Source organism: Pelobates fuscus, chromosome 3, assembly GCF_036172605.1.
Source record: "Pelobates fuscus isolate aPelFus1 chromosome 3, aPelFus1.pri, whole genome shotgun sequence".
NCBI classification, from domain to species: Eukaryota; Metazoa; Chordata; class Amphibia; order Anura; family Pelobatidae; genus Pelobates; species Pelobates fuscus.
In genome coordinates this window covers 10,911,457-10,927,505 of record NC_086319.1, presented here as the reverse complement: position 1 = coordinate 10,927,505, position 16,049 = coordinate 10,911,457, and the positions used below count along the sequence as shown (strand labels likewise).

Here is a 16,049-nt window from a genome sequence, read left to right as displayed (position 1 = left end):
TAAAAAATGTGAAACCACAATTACCCTTATATGACTTCAACAATACACCTACTTTTTGCTGTGGTAATTAGTTTGCATGTTACCATTCAGATCATATGATCCCTATCTTGTACTTTCAAACTCTAGGCCAACGACAAAACTTTAAAAAACAAACAACCTGTCTAGATTGTATAGTACTACTGTTGTAACGTTTATAAAAAGAGGCCGTCATACTAGGGATTACATGTAACAATTGTACAATCAGTTATACATTTCGTACGTATTTCATGCATTAACCCCTTGTTTTTCTTTCTGTACTGACCCATCTTAAGCCTCAATAAAAACAAAGATTGACAAAAAAAAGGAATTTGAAACATTTGACTAGTATTTAATCGATGATTAAAAAAATAATACCGGTTACATCGATGATCAGAGTATTACAATCAGTTTTGAAAGAATTTCTCACATTCCCATGTAATCTCGAGTAGAAGATACAGGGTAATGGTGTGGGGGGTGCTGCCAATGCTGTTCAACACCTAAAAAAATAGAGTGGTTTAATATGTCTGGCGTACATGCACACTGTCCTGATTGGTGCCTCTGCAGACCAGTCCTCGTGCAGACAGAGCATTTTGCGCTCTATGGTATCCAGAGACCTGTTTCTAATTTTTATTTTAATCTTGGTAACTGGTATTAGTGTGTCAGTGGACAAGGAGCCGTGTCTGGGGATATATATATTAAGTAAACTGTTATAAAGGAGTTTCTAATATACGATGTCTTGGTAGAACGGCTTGCAAATGTGTTTCGGCTGAGAATAATTGTAAAGAGGGAATTTCCTTTCCACCATTTCTGGTAAGGGGATTTATTAACTAACTGTAAATCGGAGTGAAATGAAAATCTAAGTGCATAGATTAAGGCAAAAAAATGCTCAATTCAGCCGCCTCTTCTGTAAATCCGTTATTAATTCCCTTCAGTTCCCTATTTAATAACTTCAAATAATCTCTTACAAAGTGCTGGACAGTTTCCATAAATTACATCTTGGCATATAACTGGTTTTATATTGTGTATTGGATACATATATCAATTTTGGTGGCAAATCTCGTTTTAGTCGTATTTTAGTCATATGAATTGTTTTGGTTTTAGTCGTATTTTAGTTAACTAAATCTCCAGTATATTTTATTCGACACGACTAAAATCGAATGGGTTTAGTTAAAGCCTCTGTCTATTTTGCCCCTTCCCCAGCCCCTCTGTGTCTCTTTGTGTCCTCCCTGCCCCTCTAGGTGTCTGTCTCACAAGCCCTGGTCTGTCTCGTTTGCCCCTTCCCAGCCCCTCTGTGTCTCCCTGTGTCCTCCCAGCCCCTCTAGGTGTCTGTCTCACAAGCCCTGGTCTGTCTCGTTTGCCCCTTCCCCAGCCCCTCTGTGTCTCTTTGTGTCCTCCTAGCCCCTCTAGGTGTCTGTCTCACAAGCCCTGGTCTGTCACTTTTGTCCCTTCCCCAGCCCCTCTGTGTCTCTTTGTGTCCTCCTAGCCCCTCTAGGCGTCTGTCTCACAAGCCCTGGTCTGTCTCGTTTGCCCCTTCCCCAGCCCCTCTGTGTCTCTTTCTGTCCTCCCATCCCCTCTAGGTGTCTCTCTCCCAAGCCCTGGTCTGTCACTTTTGCCCCTTCCCCAGCCCCTCTGTGCAGTGTTAATTTTGGTGGCAATTTCAAATTAGTAGTAGTCATAGTCTTTGGACTAAAAAGCCATTTTAGTTTTAGTCGTATGTTAGTCATCTGAATGGTTTTAGTCGTGTTTTAGTCGACTAAATCTCAAAAACTTTAGTCGACAAAATTAAGACTGATATATATATATTTTGCTTTAATTCTCTGGGTGTTCATTTTCCATGTGGCCGTGTGATTATTTGCGTTTATTGATCCGTGGGATGGGCGTTGTGGGATGAAATGAATCTGGAGATTGATAGGTTTATAGTAAATATCGGTCCATCAATAGAACATCAATGCTTGTCTCGCGTTCACAGTCTCTTCAGTCTTAGGATTTTTCTTCCTTCGCACAATTTGTTAACTCTTTGGTTTAAAGCAAACTTGGCGCATGCAACAGCTGCCGATGCTTCTCTTTAGCCTTTATGTTATTAAGTAACTGTAATAAAACAGAATGCAATAAAAATACACAAGATATTGAGCTGATTGGCTTCTACTGATCAGTTTTGCACTCACTGTGCTGGGAGTAATCAGTTTTTTCCTGTTTTGGGGGTAACATGCTTCGACTCGATGCTCTCGGGAGCAATTGGAGACATTTCTCCGGTTTCTGAATTTCCACTGTACTGAGGTCACATTCCAACATATCTCGAATCCAATCATCGTCTAGAGAACCATCAATAAACTCCTGAAGACTGATCACAGCTGGAAAAACAGAAAAATAGTACAGAGTTAATTTAGCACCAGAAAACTCACCGTTTTAACCTGTTGCAGAGTCCCAGAGTCGATAGGCAGAGTCTCAGGCTTAATGGAGAGATTTTAGTGGTCTGAGTGAAATGGGCTGATTGGGGGAAGGGGTGGTCAGATTCTCATGGTTAATTAGCAGATTCTTGAGATGAATAGTTAGATTCATGGGGCCTCAGGGTGAAAAGACAGATTTGTAGCTTGTCAAGTGAATAGGTAGTTTTTAAGTTCAAAGTTCAGATATATAGTAAAAATAATTGGTCGATAAAAAGCCGATCCAAATGTCCAATGGCCAACTGCCAGGATAAAGGGTGGATAACTTAATATAATAAATTCATCCCACAAAGTCAGATAGTACTCGGTTATTTACAATCTCTCTGTAAATTATTATATAAACATTGGAAACTCACTTTTTAATTCTGTTCACCTTAAAACTGTTTTCATTTCCTGGACGTTGATGTTAGAGGGAATATTTTGCCGATATATTAATAGTGAACAAATTGTGCATTACATATTTTTGCCAGCAGGTGGTAGTATGACATTAGTTTTAATATACATCCCTATACTGCATTATGTGAATGCCTTATAAAAGTTAAGACATCAAGATCGACATTGAACGATCATTAAAATTGCCCAGACCATGTCATGTCAACGCTATATCTCAATGACATATATCAATACTGTATCACAATGACATATCTCAATGAAGTATCTCAATGCTGTATCTCAATGATGCATCTCATTCCTATATCTCATGCTGTATCTCAATGTTGAATTCCGATGCTGTGTCTCGATGCTGTATCTCAATGATAAATCTCAATGCTGTATCTCAATGATAAATCTCAATGCTGTATCTCAATGATGCATCTCATTCCTATATCTCATGCTATATCTCAACGCTATATCTCAACGATGTATCTCAACGCTGTATCTCAATGCTATATCTCAATGCTATATCTCATAGCCATATCTCATCGCTATATCTCATCGCTATATCTCAATGCTGTATCTCAACGCTGTATCTCAACGCTGTATCTCAACGCTGTATTGCAACGCTGTATCTCAATGCTATATCTCATAGCCATATCTCATAGCCATATCTCATCGCTATATCTCAATGCTATATCTCATTGCTATATCTCAATGCTATATCTCAATGCAGTATCTCAATGCTATATCTCAATGCTATATCTCAATGCTATATCTCAATGGTATATCTCAATGCTATATCTCATAGCTATATCTCAATGGTATATCTCAATGCAGTATCTCAATGCTATATCTCAATGCTATATCTCATTGCTATATCTCAATGCTATATCTCAATGCTATATCTCAATGCTATATCTCAATGCTAGATCTCAATGCTAGATCTCAATGCTAGATCTCAATGCTAGATCTCATAGCTATATCTCATAGCTATATCTCATAGCTATATCTCATAGCTATATCTCAATGCTATATCGCAATGGTATATCTCAATGGTATATCTCAATGGTATATCTCAATGCTGTATCTCATAGCTATATCTCATAGCTATATCTCATAGCTATATCTCATAGCTATATCTCAATGGTATGTCTCAATGGTATATCTCAATGCTATATCTCATAGCTATATCTCATAGCTATATCTCATAGCTATATCTCATAGCTATATCTCATAGCTATATCTCATCGCTATATCTCAATGCTATATCGCAATGGTATATCTCAATGGTATATCTCAATGGTATATCTCAATGCTGTATCTCATTGCTGTATCTCATAGCTATATCTCATAGCTATATCTCAATGCTGTATCTCAATGCTATATCTCATCGCTATATCTCATCGCTATATCTCAATGCTATATCTCAATGCTATATCTCATAGCTATATCTCAATGCTGTATCTCAATGACGTATCTCAATGAAGTATCTCATCGCTATATCTCATTGCTGTATTTCATTGCTGTACCTCATTGCTGTATCTCATTGCTGTATCTCATCGCTATATCTCAATGCTGTATCTCAATGCTGTATCTCAATGCTGTATCTCAATGCTGTATCTCAATGACATATCTCAATGCTGTATCTCAATGCTGTATCTCAATGCTGTATCTCAATGCTGTATCTCAATGCTGTATCTCAATGCTGTATCTCAATGCTGTATCTCAATGCTGTATCTCATTGCTGTATCTCAATGCTATATCTCATTGCTGTATCTCATCGCTATATCTCATTGCTGTATCTCATCGCTATATCTCAATGCCGTATCTCAATGCTGTATCTCAATGCTGTATCTCAATGCTGTGTATTGGTGAAGTGGTCTGGGTGCAGTGGTCGTGTCATTTTAACCCTCAATGTAAAACGTTACAGTTTTGTAGATTCTGCTATGTTTATATTGCTGGGTTAAATCCACGTGAAGTGGTCTGGGTGCAGTGGTCGTGTCATTTTAACCCTCAATGTAAAACGTTACAGTTTTGTAGATTCTGCTATGTTTATATTGCTGGGTTAAATCCACGTCTACTGGCTGACACACTGACAGCCACTAGAGGCACTGTTTAGCACCAGAAAACTCACCGTTTTAACCTGTTGCAGAGTCCCAGAGTCGATAGGCAGAGTCTCAGGCTTAATGGAGAGATTTTCGTGGTCTGAGTGAAATGGGCTGATTGGGGGAAGGGGTGGTCAGATTCTCATGGTTAATTAGCAGATTCTTGAGATGAATAGTTAGATTCATGGGGCCTCAGGGTGAAAAGACAGATTTGTAGCTTGTCAAGTGAATAGGTAGTTTTTAAGTTCAAAGTTCAGATATATAGTAAAAATAATTGGTCGATAAAAAGCCGATCCAAATGTCCAATGGCCAACTGCCAGGATAAAGGGTGGATAACTTAATATAATAAATTCATCCCACAAAGTCAGATAGTACTCGGTTATTTACAATCTCTCTGTAAATTATTATATAAACATTGGAAACTCACTTTTTAATTCTGTTCACCTTAAAACTGTTTTCATTTCCTGGACGTTGATGTTAGAGGGAATATTTTGCCGATATATTAATAGTGAACAAATTGTGCATTACATATTTTTGCCAGCAGGTGGTAGTATGACATTAGTTTTAATATACATCCCTATACTGCATTATGTGAATGCCTTATAAAAGTTAAGACATCAAGATCGACATTGAACGATCATTAAAATTGCCCAGACCATGTCATGTCAACGCTATATCTCAATGACATATATCAATACTGTATCACAATGACATATCTCAATGAAGTATCTCAATGCTGTATCTCAATGATGCATCTCATTCCTATATCTCATGCTGTATCTCAATGTTGAATTCCGATGCTGTGTCTCGATGCTGTATCTCAATGATAAATCTCAATGCTGTATCTCAATGATAAATCTCAATGCTGTATCTCAATGATGCATCTCATTCCTATATCTCATGCTATATCTCAACGCTATATCTCAACGATGTATCTCAACGCTGTATCTCAATGCTATATCTCAATGCTATATCTCATAGCCATATCTCATCGCTATATCTCATCGCTATATCTCAATGCTGTATCTCAACGCTGTATCTCAACGCTGTATCTCAACGCTGTATTGCAACGCTGTATCTCAATGCTATATCTCATAGCCATATCTCATAGCCATATCTCATCGCTATATCTCAATGCTATATCTCATTGCTATATCTCAATGCTATATCTCAATGCAGTATCTCAATGCTATATCTCAATGCTATATCTCAATGCTATATCTCAATGGTATATCTCAATGCTATATCTCATAGCTATATCTCAATGGTATATCTCAATGCAGTATCTCAATGCTATATCTCAATGCTATATCTCATTGCTATATCTCATAGCTATATCTCATAGCTATATCTCATAGCTATATCTCAATGCTATATCGCAATGGTATATCTCAATGGTATATCTCAATGGTATATCTCAATGCTGTATCTCATAGCTATATCTCATAGCTATATCTCATAGCTATATCTCATAGCTATATCTCAATGGTATGTCTCAATGGTATATCTCAATGCTATATCTCATAGCTATATCTCATAGCTATATCTCATAGCTATATCTCATAGCTATATCTCATAGCTATATCTCATCGCTATATCTCATCGCTATATCTCATCGCTATATCTCAATGCTATATCGCAATGGTATATCTCAATGGTATATCTCAATGGTATATCTCAATGCTGTATCTCATTGCTGTATCTCAATGCTATATCTCATTGCTGTATCTCATCGTTTACAAAGATATAAAGCATATCTACCAATGGTTGGTTGCTGATTTATCAAAGTTTTCTAAGAATTCTAGATATTACTGGTCACTTCCTTCGCAGCTTGATTTACCATTTCTGTCTTTATCCAGCCGAATAAAAATGCGGTTGGTGCATTCTTCCGCGGTCATTGGGTTGACATTCGTAATTGAAGTAGAAAGGCTCATTTTGTAGACAGCCTGTAAGAGAGAAATTAGAACGATTCAGTCCAGGTCACAGGTTATACAGTACTATCTCTCTTTAATTTTCTGTTTTGTGAATAGGCTCCTCATCAACCTGTTCTTGTAACATTCTGTAATTGTTTCTTTTTTATTATAGTGTACAGCACTATGGAATACGTTGGTGCTATTTAAATGCAGATAATAATAATAATGTATTATCCTTTCTCCTGATGTCCCTGCATTTAGTGCCCCTTCCCCAGCTGGGACTGTGATGTCTATGTACCAGAGGGCAACTCTGGCAGTGAAGGGTTAAAGACAGAAATATCAGAATTTGTGAGTTTCGATTTTCATATAGTTTTTACAAACCTTCATTATTTCCAACATCTCCGACCGCGTGATGGCCCCGTCTCTGTCCTTGTCGTACAATTTAAAGGACCATTTGAGCTTGTCCTCCGGGGTGCCATGTGCCAACATGCTGATCGCTGTGACATATTCACGGAAATCAACAATCCCATCCTGTAGGGAGAATGGAGAGAATGTTTGGAGATTAACGGAGTAATGGCACAACGAGATGATTATGTTGCAGTAAGGTTTCATAGATGAGGGAGAGGCAGGCTCTGGGTAGCTTTCCCTGGAATTTAGTATTGGCAAAGCAGAAGAGTCTACACTGGGTCTCACAGTCCCCCTCCTGCTCTTCCAGCCCCGGGCACCAGATGGGCAGTGAGTGATAGAATGTAACCTCAAAGCACCCGATGCCATTTCAGGGTAGCTGACTCCTTATTGTTGTCTCTGGTTGATGGGCAATCAGTGGCTAATGAACTGTCCAGCTCCCAGAGACTTTACTTTGCAAGCTTCCTAAATCTGGAGGCATGCGGCCGGCGCTGGTGCCCCCCTTATCTCCCAAATGGTAGCCATGATATGCATTAAGGAAGTAAACCCTTGCAAAAAAGTTATTATAACTAATTTTACATATTATTTATCATAATTCATCATATTTCCCAAGTAACCAATGTGTCTGTCTGTCTATTTATCCATCCAGTAACTATTCATCTATTATTGATCTATCTATCCAGTATCTATCGATCTATTTATTGATCTATCTATCTATCTATCGTGCATGTTTGGGTGTTTTTAATTGCTCTTGCCATGTGCCAGAGATGTGATAATTAACTTTGGACCCAGAGATATTTGTGACACAGTTGTTATGCCGGGCTTCATATGAAATATATTTCACAAATGTCTGCGATCACTGACGTCTTCTTTTTATCCAGTCTCCCCACGGAGCCCGTATCTTACGGACAGGAATTCATGTAACATTCCCTGATGTTAATGTATCAAACATCAAACAGACACAGCATGGTCTGTTCAATAAACTCTGAATTTAAACAAATTAAAATCAGAAAGTGAAATTAAGTCTAAAATAGTCAAGTTGTAGCAGAGTTTGATCATTTTTCCACATAAGCTATTTAAGCCTAAATCGTTCCACACAGATTTTAATTTGTGACCATTCTGAATTTAGTTAAACCCCAGAGACTTACTTACCCCATTGTTATCTAAGGTGCGAAATATCTGCTCTGCGTATTCCGAAGACTCATTGCCCACCGTACAATCACAGAAATTTCTCCTGAATTCGTGGAGTGTGATAAGTCCGCTGGGACATTCTTCAATAAACTTTCTGGAAGTTTCAAATGAGAGATTTATCATTCAAAAAGTATAATGCATACCATAGATCTGAAACATGTTATATCTTTGACAATATAATAGCAGTCAGCGTTTTTATACAACAATTTAGCTATGAATCTACTGGAATTAAACTACCAAATAAAAGCAGTAATGTGGCAATGAGAGTATAGAGAGGTGTTAATAAAACAGGACACTCCACTGTTCAAATACAAAACAAAAGCACTATTTAGTTGATACACCCCAAATTAAAACATACCTGGATTTAATTAAGCATTTTTTCATTGGGTGTTTATCTAAAAACAGCTTGTAAAAGATGCAGATCACGTGCCTGCTGCCTTTACAAACCTTCCCCTTCTAAACCTGCCCAGACCCTCTGTGTCTGTCCAATCACTGACTTCCCAAAGCAGCTCAATGAGAAGTCTTTGGAAGGCAGGTGCTCTGGGCAACTGCGGCCTCTTGAGTTCAGCTCCACTGAGCAAACCAAACCAGGAAGTAAAAGGACTGGTTGTCTGATTGACAACCATGTGCGTGTAAGTGACAATTTGTATTGAAACCTGCACTTTTTCTAAAATGAAAAAAAAGGACACCCTCTTCACGGATTAAGCATTTTAGCAAACTAAAGTACTTGGGTTTTTTGGAGTGTCCCATTAAAGATGGTGGACATCTCCCTTTACCTGCAATGACCCAGCGAGAGGGTGACATCTGATGCAGCTACGTACCACAATGAGGGAGCAGAATCATGTCCCACCATAGCTTTGTGGTGTGCAGGTTGGGAATATAAGAGTTAAAGATACAGCCATTGTGAAATTATAAAAAAGACACAAATAAGGAAGAGTAATTCTGAATTACTAATATGGAAGATACCATCAGGTGTGGGATGTAAATATAAACAGGCCCACACAAAATGCCACCATTTTCTCCTAGCATCCCCTCTATACACTATGTGACCGCCCAGGGGACACATTCTTAAAGCACCGTCAGTCTCATGGCGTGTATAAATCTGGGTGTTTTTTTTCTGCAGGCGATGCTGGAAGCTCCTGAGACTGGATTGTGTCAGACATGCTCACTGAAAGGGATTAAATACTGCAGACACAGCGAAGTGAGGGAACCGGTTTTCTTTTTGTTTGATTTTTGTTTTGTTTGATATTTTTTTATTTTTTTGCTTTGTCATCAGAATCACGTAGCATTTTAAAATCTGTTTATACCTGTAGAAAAAATATTTTACAATATCTTGATCTGGTCATTTTTAAATATTTCACAGCAGTTTGAAACAAAATAAACAAACAAATAATTTTTGGCTAAGTTTGTGCACGTACAGCACAGAGCACCACCGCAAAGTTCCAGAGTTCGGTTCCTGCAAACCCTCTCCCAGGATACCCCCTCTCCCAGTACTCTCAATACCTGTATTAAATATGTCCACCCTCTCATGGAGATGGACACCATCCCTGCACATCAGGTCCACATTATCCCCCTCTAACCCATAATGACGCACCACTACTCCTCCAATCAGGGCTGGTGCAAGGATTTTTGCCTCCCCCACATGTAGTGACATCACAATGTCCTACCCACATGATTCGGACATGTCATAACATCACATATGTCCCATCCATGAGGGACTGATTCTACAACAGACTTGACGACTGCTCTATTCTTGTGAATTTATTTTTATTCAGTATTTTCAATTTTATAAGAGACCGTTGGTGTGGACACGCAGGTCCAGCGTTGATACGTTTCAATGACTACTTAGAAATGTAGTAGGCTCAAAGAGCAACAGTGGTGGCGTGCAAGTCACCAAGTAACAACAAGAAACATCTCCCAGTTGGACTCGCAGGTCCTATAACTTGTGTGTTTGGATAGGCCATTACCCTTAGTTTTTAGTTGCTATAGCCGTTCTGGGTCTCCTATTGTGGCAGGGGTGGTTCGTGTCCTGCTTCAAAACTATTAGCGTGTTGCTCCCTACCGAGAGGGGGAAGTTGGGGTGGTGTTCATGCCCTGTAGGTTCAGACCTAAGGTCTTCTTTGTCAGTGGTGTTGTCGTCTGCTATTCTGGCTTGAGTAGTGGTTGTTTACTCTGTCGTGGCCGTGTCTGCCAGCTGACTCTTATACTTTCGTGGGTGCTGTGTTAGCCCTGCCTCCCCCTTTCCCATGTCTGACAGTGAACCCCTCTCTTGTTTCTCATTTTAGGGGTGCCCATCCGCCTAAGATCTCTTCATCTTCCTATCCTCTCTACCGTGTCGCATCTCTGCCCGCGGGTCCCTTCAGGGGGGGGAAGACTGCTCTTTTCTTGGTTTGCCTGGGCAGCTCATTTGCCGAGACTGCAGTAAAGCAACAGTGTGAGGTTAGAACCTGTAGTGGAGGGGAGGGGGGGGGTTAGGGGCAGTACCCAGTGTCTGTAGCGGGGGTCAGTGGCAGTATTGGGTAGTTAGGAACTGTATTGGGGTAGTGGGGGGTCAGAGGCTGTAGTGGGGTTCTAGCAGCAGTAATGGGGGTTAGGACCTGTAGTGGGTGGTAAGGGGTAGAAGTGGGGTGTTGTGGCAGTATTGGGGGATTAGGACTTATAATGGGGTGTTAGGGGCACTAGTAGGGGGTTAGGACTTTAAGCGATGTAAGGAGTTAAAAAAGGGATATGGGGAAGGTTTCAAAATATATTTCTTTTCCCAAAAAATTATACAAGAAAATGTAATTGTTCTTCCCCCTACCAGAAACTTACCTTGGCCAGGGAAGGGGAATCCAGCTCCCTGGTCGTCCGGTGGGAAATGCAGCTCCTTCCGGGAGGTGCCAGGAAATGCATCAGAGCGTAGCTGCGGTAACCCGTGGCAACGCTCTAATACAGCTTTGGCTGGCGGGGCAATACAGTACCGGATGGCGCAATACAAACTGAACTGTATGCGCTCCTGACGCTCCCTCAATCCTTCTTTTCTGAGCGGCGCCGGCGCCTTTCTCATCAGTGATCAGGATGCTGCCGCGGCACTTTTAGAAGCACTGCATTAGAGGCTCCCCTTCCAAATGTGTGCCCTAGGCCGGCACCTACTTCACCTACTTCATAGGTGGCACCGGCCCAGCCTCCAATCCTGCAAACAAACTGGGAAACTAAATAATTAAGCTTACACTTAGCCCTTTCCAAAGCTTTAAAATTATCAAGGGCTCCAGCACGGACGAGGAACCACCTCGTACCAAACTAAGAAAGCACTGGAAAACAGGGCCATGTATGTGGCCAGATCCGGTTTAATAAAACCCACTAATTCAACTGTGCGAACCCTCCCACATAATTTCCACCCACAACGAGCAACCAAAATTAATGGACTGCTGACCTCTTGGAGCAAAACACAAACCTCAGGCTTGCGAAACCCAGGTAAAATGGGACAGCACCTGAACCCCTGTCATGGCAGGAGACAAGCGCCTGCAAAAAGCCAGTTTGTTATACTGGGTGAGAGTCTTTTCATTTAGATATTACCCATGGGAAGGACTCGACACGTAAAAATTTTATTGCCTCAGCAGAGACTGCAAGACATGTAGCTGCACTTTCGTAGAACCCTTTACCCTGCAAATCAAAGTAACCAAGGCATCTAGTTTGTCCCTGGGAAGCCGAAAGGTCCTCTTGATGGTATCAATTTCGATACCCGAAAAGAACTGGCACACTATCTTTCTGGGTACCCCAAGATACTGCATTACAGCTCGAAGTCTTATCAAGAGGTCCACACATACCACTGAATAACAAACAGACCCCGCTTGAACGTCCCAACTGTAGACTCCTGTGCTAAACCTACCTTCCCGCTGAAATAGTGCATACATTTTATACGCCCCCCAAATGAGATCCAAATATTGTTATTTTATATTTATTACTGCCATTTATAAAGCAAGAACATATTCTGCATTCTGTACAATTGGGGGAGAATGTACAATATACACAGACAAATACAAAAGGTGAAGAGGGCCCTGCCCGTAAGCGGAGATCTATCAATTGAAGCTCTTTTATACAAAGTGCCTAGTTAGCCTGTGAGCTTACAATCTAAAGGATAGGACACTAGCAAACACCTTACTATTTAGTGATATTTAAGAGGGACTGGTCCACAGGCGACCGGGTGACTCAGGAAAGTATCCAACTGATGGACAATGGTGTGACTCTTACCTTGGGGACAGTTCTGTAATGGTTAGGGTGTCTAGATTGATCCTTTAAAGCGACACCACGGCCACCAACACAACTAGTGCTAAATAGGAGTATTCGATAGGTTACGGCTCCATATTCATATATTTTTCTCCACATTCAAATCTAGTTCAAATTTAGTTTTGCTAAATAAAAAAAAAGGATATTTTGCAGGTTTGTACAGTATATCTTCACTTTGTGGCCATAGAACCCGATATCAGTGTGCGTCAGGCTGGAAGAATTGCAAACATAGAAAAGCACCATGCACAATGTGTGCCCCATAGGCACTTATCTCCACCGCTGTCTACTGCTATAATTGGCTCTGACCGTCCCTACAGTCCTACACACACACACACACACCATTGCTAACGTGACACAATTTAGACACACATTGTCTAAATTCTTCTGACAGAAAACACGTATCAAACTCTTGTTTGACAACTCACATATCAGGTGTTGCTGGAGATTGGGCAGTAGGTCAACTAATATTAATGCGATTCCTATAGAATTCTCTTCTTCCTTTGGAATTGTAGGAATATTAAAAATGTGTAAATAAATAAAGAGTTCGTAAAAGATGTTGGTAAACCGATAATAGATGTACACGGCTTGTTGTTTTCTAAAACAGGAATATGTGGTTTGGCTTACCCCCGTGAGAGACTCATTTTTATATTGAATCAGAGAATATTAACTAGATTTTCTGCGCTGTTTTTTTAGCCAAACAAGTATCTTCCAGAATGGGCGCAATGCGAGAACATCAGCTCGCCAAGTTTCGCTTCCACAATGGTGTGTATAAAATGATAATTATAAATACAAACTGTTAAATGAATGATAACATTACAAAGCAATCAGCAATAACATACATATACAATTCTATATAGTGTATACATTGTACCTTTATATAAAGATTTCATTTAGCATATCCCAGTTCGCACTAAGAGTAGGATTTAGATAAGAAACCCCCCTGTCTACAACAATAATCTGAGTGACGTTCGGTTTATAACAAAATAAGTCATCATCATTTTCCTTTGGATTTATTAAGAAAAATCTGTCAATTGTTGATTTGTTTCCTTCAAATTTTTGTTTGTTTTTCTGTAAACTTCATAGATTAAGTTATTGGTTAAATACAAGAAATATATTGTGCTATTTAGAAATAGTTTAAATATTTAATAACAGCAAGAGTTTATACAAATATTCTATTCATTCTTTATACTGCTCATTCATTTCGGCTTTGTTTAACTTATTGCTTTATAAATCCGATTATTACAAAAAATATTACATGAATAATTGTAAACTACATTGTCACATGTCTAATCTAAAGTATTCATACTAATGAGAGACTTATTGTTAATTCTTTTCATTTATTTCTCAAACATTTCGTTTTTTAACGACACCAAATATTCTACATTTTTGCTTCATGTAAATATAACAAATATCGTCCGTGCGAAAGTTTCACATCAAGTCAACTGAATCAGTCAAGTTACTGCCTCGTGTATCCAGACCTTGCTAAAATATACCTTAAAGGATAACATTTGTCAAAATATCACTCATTTAGCAAAATATGAAAAAAATTACCTATACCATTCATGCAGTTCCAGGACGTAGGCAGTGCTTTTACGAGGAATTGACGCTGTCTGTCCCATGACAATCAGACATTGAGAAATGGCATTACTTGCTCCTAATACTCTGACTTTATAAAGGATAAGCGATAAGATTAGCCATCTTCCAAATTACATTAAAAGTATTTAATCTGCTCAGGCCACAGGCCCTCTCGCTAATGTGATTACATATATAGTAATCCCCTTTAACTACAGAAAAAGGCAAAGGATTTGGAATCATGAACAGGCAGGAAAATACTAAATAATATGATTATTAATAGTGTATAATGAGGCCGCAATTAGGGGATTACTGGGAATGTTTGTAAGCAAGACCGGGTGTATTTATATTGACGATTAGCCGCGGTGAGAGTGGGGCAGGAAAGTACGTCTGTAATACAGGACGGACGGTTCCGCTGTCCGAGATCCAGTGACACTTGGCGACCTTTCAGTCTCCTCATTGACAACAGAACGCGTCAAACTTCAAAGCAGCGTCCGCTGTGTTTTACACCCCATAGATTGTTCTAAAGAACAATCTTAGTTTACCCAAGATCAATTGAAATTCTAATAATAAATAGATGAAGGATCCCCAGAGAGGCACCCCGAGGATTCCTTTAAAGGGGCGCTCCAGACTCCCACATACGTTTGATACAATCTGCAGGTTAGAATACAGCTAGTTATACTGGGTGAGTGTCTTTTATTTTAGTTTGTTTTAAAAAATCATGAGTTTTGCACCATAAGCCGACCCTTTCTGTTTTTTTTTTCCTATTCTGTAATATTTCCCTGATTTTTGTTTGCTTTTCTTCTGTTAAAATACAGCTTTAGGGGGAGGGGCCGGGCCGCAAAGCCGCATGGAAGCAAAGCACCAGGGCTCCTCGCCCAAGCCCCGGAAAAAGGCGACAAATTCACTTGCAGACTGCTCCAAAACCGGATTACTCACCGCATTAACACTGGGAATTTCCCGAGCTTGTATTCGGTACCAGACAGGGGCCGGAAACATAACAGGAGCACCGGAGCTGTTAAGCCCGGCCTACACACCATCTACAGGCACAGACAGCCGCTGAGTATTAACTGGCAACTGATCACCCGACCAGATGCACAAGCACACCAGCTCCACGGGTCCTGATGGGGGCCCATATGGGCGAGAGACGCGGCCCCGCTCCACGCCCCCCCCCCCCCCGGCCAGTGGGGGTGAACCCGGTCCCATGGAGGCGCCATACTCCGAGGCGTGAAGCACCGCCCAGAGACAACGCTGCTCTCCTGTACAGGCACAGGCTGCCTAGATGTGGCCCGCCTGGAAATGACACCCGAAATTGGAAGACACTCCTTGCTCACACAGCCGACCTGGCGTTCTTCATGAGCCTGCGTGCGCCCTGTGCCAGCAGCCTAACCTGGCGAGAGCTGTGTAATGGACGGGTGGCCAGCAGAAACGGACTTTAACACAGAGGAGATGGTACACTTTCAGGTGAAAGCAACCTGGCAGGGACCGAGACGACACAAGCCATCACAGATACGAAGAAGGTTGGAGACCTGGCGTGGCTGCACCCTACTGCCGACAGGGCCTCTCCTAAAAGCCACTTATGTGAGTTCAGAGCAGAGATGCATAAGAAGACTACCCACCACGGAGAGCCGACCTGAGCGGAACCTGACACTGACGGACGCCTGACGGACCCCCCCGCGATGAATACCGGCCCGCAGGACAAGTGAGTGCCCGGCCTCTGGGTCTGAGGGGTCCGCAGAGAGCCATGTCCCCGAGGCCGT

At 40.7% G+C, this 16,049-nt stretch overlaps 1 protein-coding gene across 1 annotated transcript; it reads right to left on the bottom strand.

The window, feature by feature from the left end:
• Window positions 1-808: 808 nt before the first annotated feature.
• Window positions 809-14,341, bottom strand: LOC134602138 (guanylyl cyclase inhibitory protein-like). Its single transcript, XM_063446695.1, has 5 exons — window positions 14,269-14,341; window positions 8,413-8,545; window positions 7,237-7,386; window positions 6,783-6,888; window positions 809-2,369 (listed from the first exon to the last, which is right to left on the bottom strand). Exons 1-5 carry the CDS (start codon window positions 14,334-14,336, stop codon window positions 2,161-2,163), a joined length of 666 nt encoding a protein of 221 aa, XP_063302765.1. The 5' UTR covers window positions 14,337-14,341; the 3' UTR covers window positions 809-2,160.
• Between the last annotated feature and the right edge of the window lie 1,708 nt (window positions 14,342-16,049).